The sequence below is a fragment of the Oryctolagus cuniculus genome, chromosome 3 (assembly GCF_051225735.1).
Source record: "Oryctolagus cuniculus isolate XC-2025 breed Fujian yellow rabbit chromosome 3, ASM5122573v1, whole genome shotgun sequence".
NCBI classification, from domain to species: Eukaryota; Metazoa; Chordata; class Mammalia; order Lagomorpha; family Leporidae; genus Oryctolagus; species Oryctolagus cuniculus.
The window spans coordinates 20,057,147-20,074,052 of NC_142869.1; the positions used below are offsets into that span (position 1 = coordinate 20,057,147).

Consider the following 16,906-nt stretch of genomic DNA (forward strand, 5'->3'; position numbering starts at 1 on the left):
GCCCCTCGGCCACCACCTGATCCCACTACCCCACTCACAGCAGCTTCCAGAAACTCCTTCAGAGAGAGCCACTTGTTTGAATGAGGGAGGGGAGGGGAGAAGTGGGCAGGCAAGAGAAATGAGGGGACGATCGGGACTCTACCAAGAATTCTGGCTTCCCGGAGCTTCGTCCTGGACTTCAGCACCCACCATACCCCCAGCCCACCGGGAGACTGGCTGCATGGTCTGTCACGCACGAGCCTGGGATGGAGTGCAGGGCAGGTCGGCTGACTAGCACATCTGTGGCCACTTTGCTTCCTCAAATTCCTTGTCGCACCTGGCTTGGGGGAGGGGCGCCAGGCGAACAGTCTGGGAGTCGTCATTGGTGGGGGGGAGTGGGTGTTGAATGTAGGGAGAGGAGGCACCTCACCCCCCTAGGGAGGTCTGGAGGGAGTAGGAAAGTTGTTGGGCTTCCGCAGGAGGGGAGCTGCCCTAAGGAACCTGGGGGTGGGGGTGGGGGCTGTTGTCTTGTTGAGAGGAAGCTGGGGTGAGGCTGTCATCACAGGCAGGAGTGGGGATGCATGGGTGCCCCCCCGGGGGGTAGAGAGATCAAGAACGAGCCACACGTGCTCTGGGGGGCCTTGTGAGAGCATGAGCCCTCGCTGGGGAGCAAGCACTTGCCCCCCAAAGCAAAGAGTGGGGGGCTGATTAATCGGGGCGCTAATGAGCAGCAGAGAGAGGAAGCTTGGAGGGGCGGGGGAGGTGGCTCCATCGATCCGAGCCGAGGAACCAGCAGCTGAAAAAAAAGTGAGAAGGGAATCGATCCGAGGGAAACGGCAGCTGCCGGGGATTACAGCCCGAGGTCCACCCGCGGCCCAGCGGCCAGCCCTCCCCTGCGCCGGGCCTGGCCCCGGGGGAGGGGCCGGGGTGGCTCCCTCCAGCTCAGGGAGCCACGATGCCCATCCTGGCTGCAAGGCCAGGTCAGGGCCCGTCAGGGTCTCTGCAGCATGGAGCGCCCCCTGCGCCCCCGCCAACACACAGGGCCCTGGCCGCTCATGGCACCCTGCCCAGCTCATCCCAAGCCTCTCAGTGAAGTGGCTTCCCCACAGGCCTCCAAGGAGTCTGGGTCAGCCGGCTCCCTGCGGTGGGAAGCTGAGACCCCTGGGGTCAAGGCTGCCTCTGCCTAGGACACAGCCTCCGAGAGCGAGAGCACATGGGCTGCCATTGGAAGCAGCTGCTGAGTTAACACCAGCGGGTCCAGGTGGCCACGCACAGGCAGACCCCTCCCATGCCTGTCCTCCTGGGGACTCGTCCAGGCATTCCCAGAGCTCCCCGCCACTGTTCCTCCCAACCTTCTCTCTCTTCCCCTTTCTCCCAATATTGATTTTTCTTTACTGGGTTTTTTTTTTTTTTCTTAAAAAAAAAAAGGTGATTTAATTGCTTTTTTAAGGTTACTTCAGTCTGGGGCTCTGCCAAGAAAGCGGAAGCTGCCCCCCAGGCTTTGCCCAGCGCACGTTACCGGCCTGGTGTCCACTCCTGTCCCTGGATCCCCCTGCCTCCCACTGTGATCTCGGGCCACTTCCTTCCCCCCCCCACAGCACACCCTCTCCTGCAGGAGGGCACCTGCCTCCACCCTCTAAGGAATGAGACTGGGCGGTAATGGGGGTGGGGGAGGGGTATGATGGGTGCTCCAGACCACCAAGGAGCGCACCAGCAGTTAGCTGCACACGCACCTCTTCCACTGCCCTACCGCCAGCTGTCTCCAGTTGTCTCCAAGTCCCTACCATCCAGGCTCCCAGACTTCCAGGAATCCCGTTAGGATCACTGGGAGCACCCTGCCCCCACCCTCCCAGCCCATCTCTTGGCCTTGGCCTTTCCCCAATCCTCTCCAGTGTCTTGCGGCCCCTCCCTGTCCCTGCACACCCCCTTTGCCTCTGGCCCTGGTCCCCTCTTCCCTCCCTCTCCCTGCTTCCCTGCCTGCCTCCCTCTCTGCCCGGCTGCAGTTGGGTGATAATCTCCCTCATTTAGCCTCCCGGCTGCTTCCCCGGCTCATTGCCCAGCTGGTCCCTGGGGCCCAGCCCAGCTTCTTCCCCACCCCCACCCTCAGCCCTGTGCCCAAGCTCCCCCAGCCCCTCCCGGCTTCCCCCACCCACTCCCCAGGGACCAGCTGCCCCTCACAGGGAAGCATCAGGGCCAAATATGGCCAGCCAGGACCTGAGCTGGGTGTGAGCACAGGGAGGCGGGCTGATAGGCACCCTAGGGCCCTGGTGCAGGCCAGGGAGGGGGGCAGGGGGCTGCTGCTGCAGGGTCAGGATGGGAAGCCTCGGCCAGGGTGCCTCTGCCCTCCAGCTGTCCCCATTCCCCAGATTTGTCTCCAGTCCAATTCTCCACCCGCAGAGGATGAAGCAGGTTCACTGCCAGTGAGAAAGGGAAGCGTGGATGGACTGAGAGGCTGAGATTAGCGTGACATTCTGCACAGCCTGACACGCGCCTGGGAGTGGGGGCACAGGGGTGAGTGGGTACCAGAGCGGGAAGGGTGGCTGTAGCTCAGGGCACCTGGTAGGAGGCACGGAGGTTTTATTTTGGCAAAATACCCCAAAAGGAGACCCAGAGACCTCCAGGGAATCCAACTTGGGGGGTGCCCCCAGACCCTCAAGCTGATTACAGCTGGCCCCACTTGTGACCCCCCCTCAACCTTCTATTCAGGGTTCTCTGGAGAGCCCCGTTGCCAGCCCCCAAGGCCAGCATGCTGGCACTGGCATGGACCAGGGCAGGAGCCAGGGTGGGACAGACGTGGGCGGGAAGGGACGAGGATGTGGGGGTGGGGGTGGGCCGGGGCTGGGCCAGGCCTGGCTGGTGAGCGAGCAGCAGTGACAAACGGGCTGTGCGGGGGCCGAGGGGCGGGGGGCGGACGGCGGCTGATTTATCTGGGTTATTTATGCCGCGGACGAAGCAGGAGAAGCGGTTAATGAGAGTCCCGGCGAAGGGGGGTGGGGCGGCCCGGACGTGATCAGAGGCGACTGAAGAGGGTTAGCATCCCACCGCCAGGCCCTGCCCCCACTGTCCACCAGCACTTTTTTGTACCCCCCCATCCCGTCATCCTAGGGCAAGCCCAGCCCAGCACTCTTCCATCCCCTTTCCAGCACTCCCAAGCCAAGGCAATGGGTCGCCAACACCTAAGGGGACTAGTTCCAAGATCGGTGGCATCTGGAGGCACTGAGGAGGGGACCAGGAAAGAGAGGGCAGGAAAAAGAAAGACGACACCTCCCGGCTGGCCAGAAACTGACCGGGCCTGCGGGGAGGGTTGAGATGGAAGAGGCCAGTGTGGGAGCAGGTGGGCAGCCCAAGAGCTCAGAGCTGAGGCTGGGCAGAGGGCACCAGGGTGCAGATCTGGTGCCAGCCAGGAGCCACGGCGGGGGAGTGGGTGGCAGAGACAGGCTGGGAGGGAGGGGGCTGGCCAGAGAGCAGAGAGCCAGGGAGGAGGGGGAGAAGATCCAGAGGAGGAGGGGGAGAAGGCTTTGCAGCAGTGAAAGCTGCTGGGAGCCGATAAGGCAGCAGAGCAGCAGGAGGGATTAAAGCTCTGAGGGCCATGGGGGGGGGCGGGGGAGGCGGGGGCCGGGGGGGGGGGCGGGAGGAGAGGGCTGAGGGCAAGCCACCAAGGCCAAGGAGACCAGTGGGGACAGTGAGAGCTGCGACAGGGGCAGGAGTTAACCAGGTGCCCCGAGGTGGCCATCGACTGGGAAAGGAGAAGGAACTCCTGATCCTGTTCTGCGGAGGCAGACTCCTCTGCCCCGACGGAGCCCCCATGCCCCGCGCAGGCCCGGCTGCAGGGCTAAGGGAGGGATGCACTGCAGAGCACAGGGCGCTGGATTATTGGGTAGGGGGAGTGGCCAGGACTGGCCCTGGGAGCCACAGAGCTGAGGGCTGCAGAGACTGAGGGCACACAGCGCCCCCTTGAGGTGGCCAACGGTACACGAGAGGGCCACAGGGAGCCAGAGTCAGACCCAGGCTGTGTGGCGAGGATGGGCCTTTTCAGAAGAGGGCTCTGTGGGAAGGGGTGTGGGCTCGGAAAGAGAGCAGGTGGCTTCCCCAGGCCACAAGCCCCTTACCACCCTTCCAGTGTCCAATCCTTCCAGAAGGGTGAGTGTGGGGCAGGTGGGGTCCCTACTCCCTCCAGATCTGAGCCCAGGACAGCTCAGAGGTGGCCCTGGTGCTGGAGGGAAACCTTAGGAAGGAAGAGAGGAGGGGCTGGGGGAGGGGAGCGGGGGTGGCGGGCGGGGCTGGGTAATTGCGTGTTTGCCAGTCTCGGTGCACAAGGGAGTGTGTGTTGGTGGGTGTCTCTTCACCTGAGAGCGCGTGTGTGTCTGTTGGCAGAGGTGTCAGTGTGTCTGTCTCAGGGGTCTGGGCTCCCCTTGCCCCCCACCCCCCTTTGTGTTTTGGGGGCGCAGCTCTAGGCCCACCCAGCTGTGCTCCGTGCTGATGCAGCAGATGTGGCAGGGCCCCAGCTGTGCCTGCTTCCCAGAGCGGGGGAGGGGGCTGCAATCTGCTCCCCCGATAATGGCTGCTAAGTGCCTGGGGGTGGGAAGGGAATCCAGACAGAGGTGGGATGGGCCCCTGGCAGCCCCACCAGGCGGCCAGGAGGGAGGTGAGGGCGCTGCCCCACTCCACCCGGCCCCATTCTGCCTCCCCCCCCCCCCCCCGTTTGTGTTCTTCTTGGCTCAGCCTCTCCCCCTTGGCTGGCTCTCGAAGCCCATCCAAATTTCTCTCCACACTCAGGCCCTGTCCCCAGCTCTCCTCCCGTCGCCCCATCCAGCTTGGTGCCAGGGACCCACCCCCATCCCCGGCCCCCAGCTCGCTCCCCCTCGCTGATTTTACAGAATAATCTTTTTATGGAAACCGAAAAAAAGCACTAATGGCAGGAGCGCACCCCTCCCCCGCATTCCTCCCCCTGCGCATCCCCCACTTCCCACCCCGTTCCTGCTAGTTTCTCCCTTCTCACCCCTACCTGCGGCTGGCACCTTCCTCCCCTACAGGGCCAAGGAAGGTTGGGTGCAGCGATCCAGAGGTAGTGGACAGGGGGTCCTCCCTGCACCTTAGGCCCTGAGCTGACCCCTCAGAGATGGATGGGGCTTTGAGCCTCTCAGCACAGGAAAGAGCTGGAGAGCAGTGGGGGGCACCAGACCCTCTATCCTTAGACACCCCCGCCCAGAAGTGGCTCCCTCAGCCTGGGAGGGGGCTGCTACAAAGACCTCAGGTGCCCCCCCACTGAAACACTGACCCTTTCCCCTCTTGTGCCTCTCCCCATCATGTCCCCACCCCCACTGGGTCTAGGAGGGGGTCCCGGGGGCCAGGGCCTGACACAGACTTATTGGATTTCACGGTGTTTTGCTGAGAAAATAATTAAATTATCATATTTATGATGGAGCTGCCATGGCCTCTGCCAACCACTCGGAACAGAAGGGTCAGGACTGGAGGAGGAGAGGCGAGGGACCGGGACCCCGGCCCTGCGGTGCACCCACCCCCAGCCCCTTCCCGGAGGAGATGACCCCAGGCCCAGAGTGGGCATCTGTGGCCCCCTTCTGGCACGGAGCTGGCAGAAGGTCTGGGTTGAGGCAGGGATGGGGAACGGGAGAGGGGCTGAGCAAGTGGCAGGTCAGGGTCAGCACTGTTAAAATCCGGGTCACCTCCCACAGGCTCTCGCTCAGCCCACAGGGCCCCAGGGGCTGGGAGGTCACATCCAGCCCAGAGCCGTGTCCTGTCGTTGGCCTCAGCTCAGCCCTGGGAAAGCGCCTCTTCCTAACTGCCTGCCTGTGAAGTGATGATCTCTGGGGCCCGTCCCAGCAGCCTGGGTGCAGAGAACAAGGCCCGGGCCCCCTGCCGCCTGCCACCCCAGCCTGCTGCCAAGACCCCCTCCTCCCTCGCACCCACGCCCTGCTCCCCCCATTCTCTTTGGGTAATTAGATTCCTCTCAATTAGCAGATTACGATCATTACCAGCTCATCTGGCAACAGCTCGGCACCCACAGCTGGGGAAAGGGGGGACCAAGAGGGGCACACGAGGGTCACGGGCGACAGGAGAGGGCTGGGAGCTGCCACAGGGCAGCCACAGGGCGCCCCCCACCTCCCCCCAGCACACACAGTGCTTCCTGAGATTTCGTGGCTCAGGCCCACCCTGCCTGCCAGGGAAGTGGGAGAGGGAGAGAGACACACACATGAGGCCTCTGGCGGGGGCGAAACCCCCAGCCTGCTAACAGCCAGGCTGGGAGCAGATGGAGCTGGCAACGCAAGAACAGGCCAGGGCTGGGCAGGAACTGGGAGTGGCTGCGGGTGATCAGCCCCTGTGTCCCCACCCCCCCCCCTGCCCCCGCCACCACCCGGTCAGCCCCTGTGCCCGCTGGCCGACTGAAACCCTAAATCCTTAACCTTTCCTTTGGAACCTGAGCCAGGAAAACGGGGGTGAAAGAGGGCTTCCCCCAACCCCTAAGCAGGCCAGGCAGCCTGGGGGAGGTCTTGCTCAGAGCAGTGAGAGAGGCTGAGGCAGTGGGAGGGGGAGGTTTACCAGGGCTCAAAATTCATTATTCATGAGCCTGCAGCAATGACTCCAATTTAAATGCTAATGTGGGGGGGCCAGACTCAGCCGCCCCCCTTTCGGCCCCCACCCCCAGCCCAGGCACAAGCGGAGTCCGTGCTGGCTCCAGGTTCACCAGGGTTTATTAGGGAGTGAGGAGGGAGGCCAGGAGCCCTGGCCACCCCCACTGCTCCCGGTCTGGGAAGATCCTGTCTGGCTTCCTGGTGTCCCCTCTGGGTAGACGCCAGCCAAGCAGGCAGCAGCCTCCAAAGGGGCGGGTCGGAGCTGGGGGGCCTCGCAGCAGCCCCCCTCAGAGGATGATCTGGTTGGTGAAGCTGCGGCTCAGCTCCTTGTGTGGCAGAACGATCGAGTTCAGGATGAGCACCTCGGCAGGGATCCGGACACGGCAGCCTGCAGTGTGGACAGCGACCAGGCGCCGGGGCCAGGTCAGGGGAGGGGAGGTAGACAGGCAGCCGGAGGAGGGGGCAGGCCTGCTGCGCCAGGGCCTTACACGGCAGGCGCCAGGTCAGTGTGTGCTGGACAAGACACACGTAGACGAACCAGCGCCCGCGACAGGCCTCTGCCCCTACCTGTCGCAGGTTCTCCCAGCCCTCCGCCCCCAGGGACCCCTACCCAGGATGGTGATGGCGGGCAGCAGCTTCCCGTCCTTGAAGAGGCTCTCGCTGTCCATGCGGGCTCGGGGGTCATTGGGGTTGGGGTCATTGGGTGTCCCCTCCACACGAGCCCAGCGCCCCACGGTGCTCCCCCAGCCGACGATGCTGTGTAGGACACACGTGTGCTCCTGCCAAATGGATGGTGTGGGGGTGAGTGGAGGGCAGGCAGAGAGACAGGAGGGCACGTGATGGGGCAGGATGCAGATTCCAGGGGGCTTCACCCTGTTCTGTTCTGGGGAGGACGGCGGGGTACACACCTGCAGCGTGGCTCCGTGCAGCACGATGCTCTCGCGGAGCCGCACACCCTCGCCCACGGTCACCCCCTTCCCGATGGAGACGTTGGGGCCCAGCTGTGGAGAAGAGCACATGCTATGGGCCTCGGGCATGCCCAGGTCCAGTCCCCTCCTGGGACAGACAAGGAGGCCCGGCCACACAGCCGCTTGTGACAAAGCAGAGAGACCTGCGGCCCGAGCTCTGGCCGTCCCTGTGCCGGCCACCTGTCCTGATAACCCCCCATTTCTCCCCCTGGGCTGGGCCCACCACTTACCACGGCCGAGGGGGCCACCTTCGCTGTGGGGTGGATGTAAACGTTCCCTAGAAGCAGAAGAGAGCACCTGGGAGCCAGCACCCCAAGGCCTGTCCGCATCTGGGAGCGGCGGGGATGGAGACCGCCGCTGCACCCCAGCTGCACAGCCAAGGCTCAGAGGGCAGAGGGGGCTGGGTGGGGTGGGTACCTCGGATTCGCGGGCCCCCCGGGCTGTGCTTGGCTAGCCTCTCTGGGTGAGTGATCTGGTAGCGGCCCAGATAGAGGCGGGAGGCGTAGAGGGCTGAGCTGTGGGCCGAAAGGGGGCAAAGAAAGGGCTCAGGATCCGGCGGGGCCTGCGCCCCGACCCCAGAGTCTCAACTCCCAGGGGCCGCGGACCCCTCCTCCCCCCCTCCCCCACGCACCCCGCAGACTTGATCTGGCTCCAGATGCCCTCGGTGAGGTGCACGTAGATCTGGCCCTGCCCTGCCAGCGCTGAGAACACATCCTGCTCCAGGCGGATGGTGCCTGCCCCGGGCCACGAGCCTGGGGAATCCTCCCTGTACAGTGCAGGGTGCGCACATCAGTTTCCCGGTGAAACCCCTGCTCCCAGGGACGGGTGGCTGAGGGTGTCCCCCACCTCGGCAGGTCTGATCAAGCCCTCTCTAAAGGGCTCTCACATCCCAGGCACCCCCAGTGCCCACCCCAGCTCGGAGGGCTATCACAGGAACTCCCCCAGGATAGACCCACTACCCATCCTGGCCCCCAGCCCTCCCCCTACAACCCCGTTTCATACTCTTCCCCCCCTCTAAAACCCACCTCAGCTACCCTCCCCTCCTCAGATGGAATGAAACACACAGACTCACCCCAAAGCAAGGCAGCTGGTGAGGGCAGAGACAGTCACAGAGAGAAGGGGGGGGGGGGGGAGAGAGAGAGAGAGAGAGAGAGATGGTAGTGATGCCAGCTCAGCAGAAACAGAGACAGAGAAGCCAGGAGAGACCGAGAGAGAAGCAGAGACATGATGGCCATGAGTGAATGAGGCGTGAGATGGGTGGGCGGGGCAGCAGCTCCACAGAAGGGGACAAGCCTGGGTGGTGGCGCGCACGGCTCTGGGGCGCTATCTGCCAGGGGCGCCTCAGCCTGAGTGTGTGTGTGTGTGTGTGTGTGTGTGTGTGTGTGTCTGCACTCCAGCGTGTGTGTTCGCCCAAGTGTGCACGGCCGTCTGTTCTGTAAGACATCTCTGGGACGCACAGGGCTCGAGAGCAATGGACCGGAAGGGGGGTGGGCAGTGGCAGAGGAGGAACTGGGATGGATAAGGAAGAGGGACAGAATGAGGTTAGAAGGGGAGGGACTCGGAGGCTGGGCTCGAGGTGACCGGGAGAAGGAGCAGGGAGGAGGCGGCGATGGAGCCTGCAGAGGCGGGGCGGGGGGGGGGGGTCTGTGCCTGGGGGTACTCGGGGTCACAGGGCCATGCGGCCTGCCTCACAGTTGCCCATCCTGCTGGTTACGCTGGAAGACATCCCGAAGCGGCTTCAGGGCTTCCGGGGAGAAGAGATAGATGCCACAGTTGATGATGTCACTGATAAAAGTGCTGGGTTTCTCCACATAGTGCAGGACCTGGGAAAGAGCCGGCGGGGTCGGGTGGCAGAGGGGACGGCAGCGGACCTGCCGCTACTGCCTGGCTGCAAACCCTCGGGTGACTGCTGTTCACCTTCACCTTCAAGATAAGTCCGAACGCCACGCCTTTCCCTGCTCCCCCCACCTCCCGGCACTGCCAGAGCTCGGCTCTGCGCCCTCGCATGCCTGTGCCCGGTGTGCCTTTTTCCATTGCTTTGTCTGGAAAACCCAGTCGACAGCCTCACTGCCCTCTGGGTCCTCTCCTGCACGCCCGGCCCCTGGCCACACCTCGCCCCACACTGGGTCGTCTGCAAGGCTGGCTTTGGACTCCATCTCTGCACTGCCGGAGGGCTCCTGGGAGTTAGGAATCGAGCCTTCGTGGCTGCGCTCACCTCCAGAGCTGAGCACACACTGTGTCGCTTCCTGCCCTTGTGCCTTGTACCTGCGGCTCCCTCTGCCTGCGCTGCCTTCCTGTCTCCTCCTCCACTGAACTCAGCTCAGACCTGCTTCCTCCAGGAAGCCCTCCCTGTCTCCATGTGGGCAAGGCCGGGTTGGCCCCCTCTTGTGTTCCCGCTGCCCCCTGTGTAGACATTTATGAGAGTATCACACCAGCAGAAATGATCTCCTTTGCTTTCTCCCTAGGTCTCTCTTTAGGCGATGACCAGTGAGGGGCCAGACACGGGCCGCCCCTCAGAGTTCCTGCCTGCTCTGGAGGCGTGGGGTGGAGGGATGACAATACCCACACAGGGCCCCTCCCAGTCCCTCTCTGCTCCCACCTCATGCGTCTGTGGGTTCTCAACGATGCAGCCGTAGTTGAGGGACTGCGTCCTGTTGGCCTGAAAGACAGATACACTGGAGACAGTGACCCGCCAGCCCCGGGGCAGCCATGTCTGTTTTCCTGTTCCGTCTCTCCCTCCCCTGTGGCACCTGGCACGCAGCTCCACGGCGCTGCCACTGACAGGTCTTTGGCAGGGGTGACAACTGACAGCTGCCCTCCCCCTCCCACGTCGGAGCAGTCTAAGGACTGGGGTCACCAGCGCCACCTCCGTTACTGCTGAGGCCCTGTGTCGCCCTGCTGACACCACTCTGCCCACGGCAACCGCCAGGCCTGCCGCCCCTCCCTCCCTGACACCTGCACTCCAGGAAGCGCTCTGGATCACCACCCTTCACGCTCCCTAGCCCCCTCACCGTGGTGCCAAGGAGCAAGAACGGGTGGCGCTGGCGTCTGTGGGCATCCAACATGGCGTTCAGGGGGAAGTCGGAGCAGACATCAGCATTGAGTACGAAGAACGCCTCCGGGCCTCCAGCCAGGATCTGGTCCCGGAAATGGTAGAGACCACCTCCTGTGCCCAGGGGGGCAAACTCCTGCAGGTACCTGTCCCCAGGGAGCCCAGCTTAGTGAGGCCCCAGGGGAAGACACCCTGAGTCAGAACCCTGACCCTACTCTGCTCCCCAGAATAGGCCTGCCCAAGGCCCAGAGTCAGGTCAGCCCACCAGACTCCTCCCAGCATGAGACGGTGGGCTCTGGCCAATGCAGAGACCTCAGAGCGCTAGGGCAGCCCGCCCCCACAGGCACCTGATCGGAAGGTGGAATTCCTGCTGGGCAGCCTCTAGGAACTGGGTCAGGGCCTCATCAGGTTGGTAGAAGCCAATGAGCAGAATCTCCTGCATCCCTGGGACCTGAGGACAAGGGATGAAGCTGGGAGAAGCAGCAGCTGGCAGAGGGAATGCAGGGGAGATGCCCGGCGCTGGCCCAGAGACCCCAGGTCCAAGCTGTGGGGGCCCCGGGCAACACTGTACCACTCTGGCCCGTTTTCTCTGGACAATGAGGAAGTTTCGGCCCTGATTTTTCCATCCTTTCCTATTCCACTCACCTGAACTGGGACTCAATCTAAGAAAGACTCTGCCTAGCTACTGCATTCTAAGGGGATCCGCTCATTTTCCTACCATTTTTATTATCTGTCAGTCTAAGCTTGAGACCGGCATGAGGGTCACTGACCACGAGGGGTCCTGGGAAGGATTTTACAAACAGCTTTGCCTATCCACACACACCCATTTTACAGATAAGGAAGCTAAGGCTCAAAAGAGGGTGAGAAATTCGCTCCAGGCCTCACAGCAGAGACTGGATTCAACCCCAAACTTGCTTGTCCTAGTAGTAAAGGCAACAAAGAAACGAGGCGTGACTTCTGGGCCTTGTTACCATCAAGGGTTCCCATGCTAGCGTTTTATTTTATTTTATTTATTTATTTTTATTTATTTTTTTGTCAACTTAACATTTTATTTACTACTTTCCATGCTATGGTTTTAAATGGTCTCTAAGGGGCTGAGGTTTGGCACAGCAGTGAAGTCGCCACTTGGGACGCCTGGTTTGAGGCTCAGCACCTCTGCTTCTGATCCAGCTTCCTGCTCATGTGCACCCTGGGAGGCAGCAGGTGATGGCTCACGTACTTGGGTCCCTGCCAGCCATGTGGGAGACCTGGAGGGAGTTCCAACTCCTGGCTTCAGCCTAGCTCAGCCCTGGTCAGTGCAGACATTTGAGGGAGTGAACCAGTGGATGGAAGATCTGTCTCTTTATGTCTGCCTTTCAAATAAAAGTGCAAATAAATAAACTTAAAAAAATTAGTCTCTAATATCCCTGCCTGGTCTCATATTCCATACTTTAAAAGTAAGCATGAAATTGGAGGAGGAGGGGCCAGATTGAGAGACAGAACAAGGAGAGGGCAGGGCAGCTGTACCGCACAACTTGAGGGGGCGCCATTCACACGGTCACCTGTGAATGATGGCCCTGTGGACAGACAGCGTGGTTGGGAAAGGGGGAAGCCTGGCTCGAAGGAGATGAGCAGGAAGTGAGGTGAGAAAGGGGAGCCGGTGGGGTTACCTGGGCACAGGCCTCAATATGGTGTTGAATCATGGGGACTCCGGCCACAGGAAACAGGGGTTTGGGCACCTCAAAGGACAAAGGCCTGAAACGGGTGCCTAGGAGAGGAGAGAGGGGCACATCTGAGCCTCCTGTGGCCCTCTGCCCCCACCCACCCACCCCTCCATTCCAGCCCAACCTCCACCCCCCAGGCCCCAGGCGCCTCACCCTTTTGAGGGCCTCCAATCAGGATCACGGCCTTGAGCATGGTGGTGCTTGCTGCTACCTAAACCTCGAATCCCAACAGAGAACGCAGGCTCCGGTCACACCCCCGTCCAACCCGTCACCCCCAAATACACACAGCAGCCTTCTCCCAGGATGTAAACCCCAAGTTTGACACAGTCCCTCCCTGGACAGCACTTCCCAAATCCCACCGGGCTTCAAACTCACAGTGAGTCCCCGCCAGTTCTGAAATTCACACACCACAAGTTGATCCCTAACAGACTTCCCCTGGCCGTGAACAAATTCTGCAAACTCAGGAACTCAGCGGCACAGAACCCTTCTCAGATCCCAAACTGACCCCCTGCTCCTTCTGATGTCAATCCTTGAATCTCAGCAGCGATCTGTGACTACTGAACCGCGAGCCCCGAGTCCCCGATATTTCACTGCAACTCTAACGTGAACCCCCAGTACTGAGCAACACTGATCTGCATTGGCTGAGCCCCCAGTCCTAGCAAAAGCGTGCGCTGAACACGAACCCTAACAGGCTCAGCTCCAAATGCAGACAGGTTCCCTTGGCATCCCGAACACTGGACCTACCAACCCCTCTCGTGCCAACACTGGTGACCGCTGCGCAGCCCCTGGATTCGGAGGACTGCGTGCTGACCCTCTGAACCCCACAACCGTCAACAAAATTGAGTCTCTGGTAGTGAGGGTTTGCGGGAAGAACACAGGGGCGGACGCGCAGAGGAGCAGGCGGGACCCCCGCGCGAGCCCGCCCTCCGCCTGGGGGCCGTCGGCTGGTCCTTCCCCTCCTACCGCCCCTCCGCCAGCTCGCTTTACCCCTAGCACCCCTTATTCCAGCTCTGCCGCTCGCTACCGTGACTCCTTCCGCGCACGTGTCTTCTCGCTACTCGCGAGACCTCTTCCGCAGGGTCTGCCGGGAATTGTAGTTCTGAAGCTGTTTCCCATCCCTTTCCAACTTCACGAAAAAGAATCTGTGCATGTGCCAAGGGATGGGAGGGGCGGGCCTGAATGAGCAGTGCGGCCTGAGAAGCAGGAGGTGGAACCCTAAGACTGGGACCCCAGGGGTCCGGGAATGGGCCCAGGACAGCGACCGACGGGGGTCACTGGGAAAAGTCGGACTACTGGGGGTGTGGACAGTGCGGGAGGGGCGTGGCCTCTAGTGGGAGGGGCTTGATGTCCCGGAGGACTGGAACGAACAGGGGGTGTGGCCAGGCTGGGAGGGGCGGAGTCTCTAGGGGGAGGGGCAGAAGACGCAGTCGCAGGCTCCCTAGCCCGGCCGCCTGGAAAGAGGAGGGTCCCACCGTGGGAGAAAGCCCGTCTCGGATGAACGGTCTGCGAGATGGGGCGCTGGTCTGGGCGTCCCCGCACTGCCCTCTGACCCAGCATTCCGTGACTTTGTAGAGTGGAGTGGGGGCGCGGGACGGCGATGCTAAGGAACAGAACAGATCTTGAGGGTCCGGGACAGCAGTCCGATTGCACAGGACGGTCCCACCCACCACTGGGCGTGGGGCCAGGGCGAAAAGGTCCCTTTGAGGCCACGTCCACGCGGGCGAAGCTCTGGGCAGTGCCCAAGCTGTTCTCCACGTACACCTCGTGCTTGCCGCCGACCTGGGACGTGGCCCGGCGGGTGGTCAGCGACGTCGTGGCGCAGCCTCGCGCCAGCGCCACCCTAGGGGCCAGCAGCGTCCTGCGGCTCCCCGTTCCCCAGCCGCAGCCGACTAGTTCCTGGGCCCGGGCCCTTCCCCGTCCTTGGTCCAGGCCACGTAGGGCGCTGGTTCGCTCAGAATCTCCGCGCCAGTGTCTCTGCGGTGCCTTCGTGCGCCTTGATGCTGCTGGAGCCCTTTTGAACTTTTGCTGGGCCCAGGGGAAGGGGAGGGGAAGGAGACCCCGTGAAGGACCTGCCGATGAGGTCATCACCTCCCCAGGGCCATCACCTCCCCAGCTGACTCTAGCCTTGAGTACGGTGTGGCGCTGGGCGAGGCACCAGATTCTGGTTTCATCCTGTCAGTTTCAATGGCTTGGGGGGGGGGGGGTGTCCAGTAGTGAGGATCAAAGGAGATGGGGAGGTGGGCTCCTGGGAATGCCCATCCCTCCCCCTGGCTGCCCTGGGTTGGGAGCCAGAAAACTCCCACCCTGGCCCTGCCCCTCCCCAGCCGTGTGACCTTGGGGCCCAGGAGTCGCCAGATCCAAGCCCACCTCTGACTTCCCAGTTGCCAAGATCGGGAGAGAAGAGCGCGCCTGAGCCGGCCAGGGCCCTGTTCCGAGCCGGCTACGCCCAGCAGCGACGGCGCGCGGCTGCCTGGGGCTTCGGTCGCCCGCGCGGAGCTGACACGGGCACCGGTACCTTCCACGGGGATGCGCGCACCGGCCGAGCGGGTTGGGCATGTCGATGCTGCACTGGCCCAGTTCTGCCAGCTCGCCGTCGCGCACCTCGTTAAGGTCCGCGGAGACCTAGCGATACCTGGGCTCATCTCGCAGCTCCTTGCCGCCCTGGCTCCAGAGAATGAGCCGGGGCGGGAAGGCAGGAACGCCGCCAGTCGGCTTGGCCGCGCTGCCCGCGATCATCACCAGGCCTTTCAGCGGCTGCAGCTCCCGCGGCCACCCCTTCTCGCACAGCTCCCTCTGAGACCTAGGCGCGGCGGGATCAGGCCCAGGACCCCCACGACCCAGCTCCCGCCCGCCCACACACGGGGCCCCGCCGGCCCCCTGAGCCCACCAGACCCTTTATGTAGGGATGGACAGGAACTGTGTACCCTGATAAAATGACCCACTCTTGCTGGTCACGCTTTCAACCTCAGTAACTGCTTTCCGCTAAATCCAGTGACTCAACTGGTTCCCGACACTGCTCAGCAGCCCCACCGCCCAATATAGGAATGGGTTTTTCTACCCCTTTCTTTCTCAGAGCTCACACGGGTCCCCTCACCTGTGGCACCCGTAAAGGGCCTGGATGCAAAAGCTGCGCTCTGCACCTTGGGGTGGTTGACATCCGGGGTACATCCTGGAGGTGGGGCTGCTAGCTTTTTGGCAGAGGCTGCTTTGGACATCTGGGGTTTGGACGACAAACGGGGGAGTCCAGGCTGTAACAGAGGCTCCAAGCCTCTGCCCTTCCCTGCCTGATTAGGACATCCCAGCGGGTACAGGAGTGTCCGGAGTTTCCCTGCTGTTGGGACTCACCGTGGAAGGGCTGACTTTGGGTCTTCAGTTGATTGGCTGGGTGGCAGGTGGCATAGAACCTTCCAGGTAGGACTGCAGGAAGATGGGCTGGTGCTCAGAGCAAGGCCCTGGTTTTACACATCTCAGTCCACAAGCCCCCTGAGACCCTAGCTCCCCACCCCCCATCCAAGCCGACTCCTCATTGGATCTGAGGGTGATTGGGATGCTGGCTCAGTGAGGGAAACCCCAGCGGCCCCGGGTGCACCTCAGGTCAGCGTCCTGAGAGCTGGACAGCTGGATGAGGCCCCATTCCTTCCCAGGTCAGGGTTGTCCAACTGCCTCCTGGCAGTACCAGTCCCTAGCCCACAAAAGAGTCAGCTCACCGCTGGAACAGCTCTGCAACATGCCCTTCCCCCAACATGCCACTTCAGGGGGGCCGGGGCTTGTAGGGGTGTCCCTGAATGAAGCCAGAGTAGCCTCAAGGTCTTCAAGGTCCATCCAGCCAATCATGACAGGGCCACGTGTCACGCCTTTCTCTACCCACCCACCTTACTCCACCCAGGATTGCCATTTCTGCACTGCGCCCCCTGGCGGCAACTTGAGGTTAAACCAAGAGGGGACGGGAAAGAGCCATGAGAACAGTAGCCCTCCATCCCCTCCACCAGACCTAGAAGGGTCTGAGGGGTCTGCACTGTCCCTGGAGATGAGCACTACCTCTGACTCCCCAGCCCCCCATCTGCCCAAGCACTTTTCGGGGGCATAAACTGGTGCATAGGAGCAACAGACTGCTGGGGGGGGGGGCGGGGTTTCAGTGACCCCTGGTAGGAGCAGTGCCTGCATCCTCTGTGACTACCCGCCCAGGTGTGCAGCACTGTCACCTTTTGATCCGAGCCATTTTGACACAGCACTGCTGCCATAAATCACCTTTGCTCCTGCAGCTTTGGAACAAGCAGTTCACATGCCATTTCCAATGGAGATGGGAAGGGAGCCCAAGACAGAGGGGAGACGGGAGAGGAATTTTACCATTCATCAAGATATGAGCTCGGGCACCTCATTTTTATATGAAAACACTTGCAGTGTGGAAGGGCTTGGAGGCTCTCCCGGGCAAACTGTGTGTCTCCATCACTGACATGACAGGTGGGCGAGGTGTCTCCCTCATCCCTTCCAGCTGGCTTTAGTATCCCATTACTCCACGATGATAGGGCTTGCCTCTCTGCTGGGGTTCTGAGAAACCAGAGAGGCTGGAAAGGGCAAAGCGTTGTTTAAGCTGGAGCCAAGGGGCCTCTGCCT

At 62.2% G+C, this 16,906-nt stretch overlaps 2 protein-coding genes across 8 annotated transcripts; both read right to left on the reverse strand.

The window, feature by feature from the left end:
- Positions 1–6,671: 6,671 nt before the first annotated feature.
- GMPPA (GDP-mannose pyrophosphorylase A) lies at positions 6,672–13,583 on the reverse strand. Of its 7 annotated transcripts, none has more exons than XM_051848123.3 (13): positions 13,317–13,583; positions 12,446–12,509; positions 12,239–12,336; positions 10,937–11,040; positions 10,549–10,735; positions 10,137–10,196; positions 9,230–9,360; positions 8,169–8,303; positions 7,955–8,052; positions 7,768–7,814; positions 7,478–7,570; positions 7,180–7,348; positions 6,672–6,957 (listed from the first exon to the last, which is right to left on the reverse strand). In XM_051848123.3, exons 2-13 carry the CDS (start codon positions 12,483–12,485, stop codon positions 6,857–6,859), a joined length of 1,263 nt encoding a protein of 420 aa, XP_051704083.1. In that variant the 5' UTR covers positions 12,486–12,509; positions 13,317–13,583; the 3' UTR covers positions 6,672–6,856. The 7 variants fall into 7 exon arrangements, with proteins under 7 accessions (XP_051704083.1, XP_069926255.1, XP_051704081.1 ...); XM_070070154.2 differs by having other exon boundaries at positions 12,446–12,503; positions 13,317–13,543; XM_051848121.3 differs by having other exon boundaries at positions 13,280–13,378.
- On the reverse strand, positions 13,582–15,709 carry SPEGNB (SPEG neighbor). The gene is given in 7 exon segments (XM_089329714.1): positions 13,582–13,649; positions 13,765–14,150; positions 14,201–14,258; positions 14,261–14,317; positions 14,626–15,092; positions 15,387–15,414; positions 15,417–15,709. Coding segments are annotated over 7 exon segments (1,155 nt in total). The 5' UTR covers positions 15,508–15,709.
- Positions 15,710–16,906: the final 1,197 nt, after the last annotated feature.

Excerpts from the sequence above, each read along its gene's own strand:
- GMPPA (XM_051848123.3), bottom strand. The coding sequence starts at position 12,485 with ATGCTCAAGGCCGTGATCCTGATTGGAGGCCCTCAAAAGG. Across the intron at positions 10,736-10,936 it reads GAATTCCACCTTCCGATCAG|GTACCTGCAGGAGTTTGCCC; the intron begins GTGCCTGTGGGG and ends CCCTGGGGACAG. Across the intron at positions 8,304-9,229 it reads AACCAGCAGGATGGGCAACT|GGAGGATTCCCCAGGCTCGT; the intron begins GTGAGGCAGGCC and ends TGCACTGTACAG.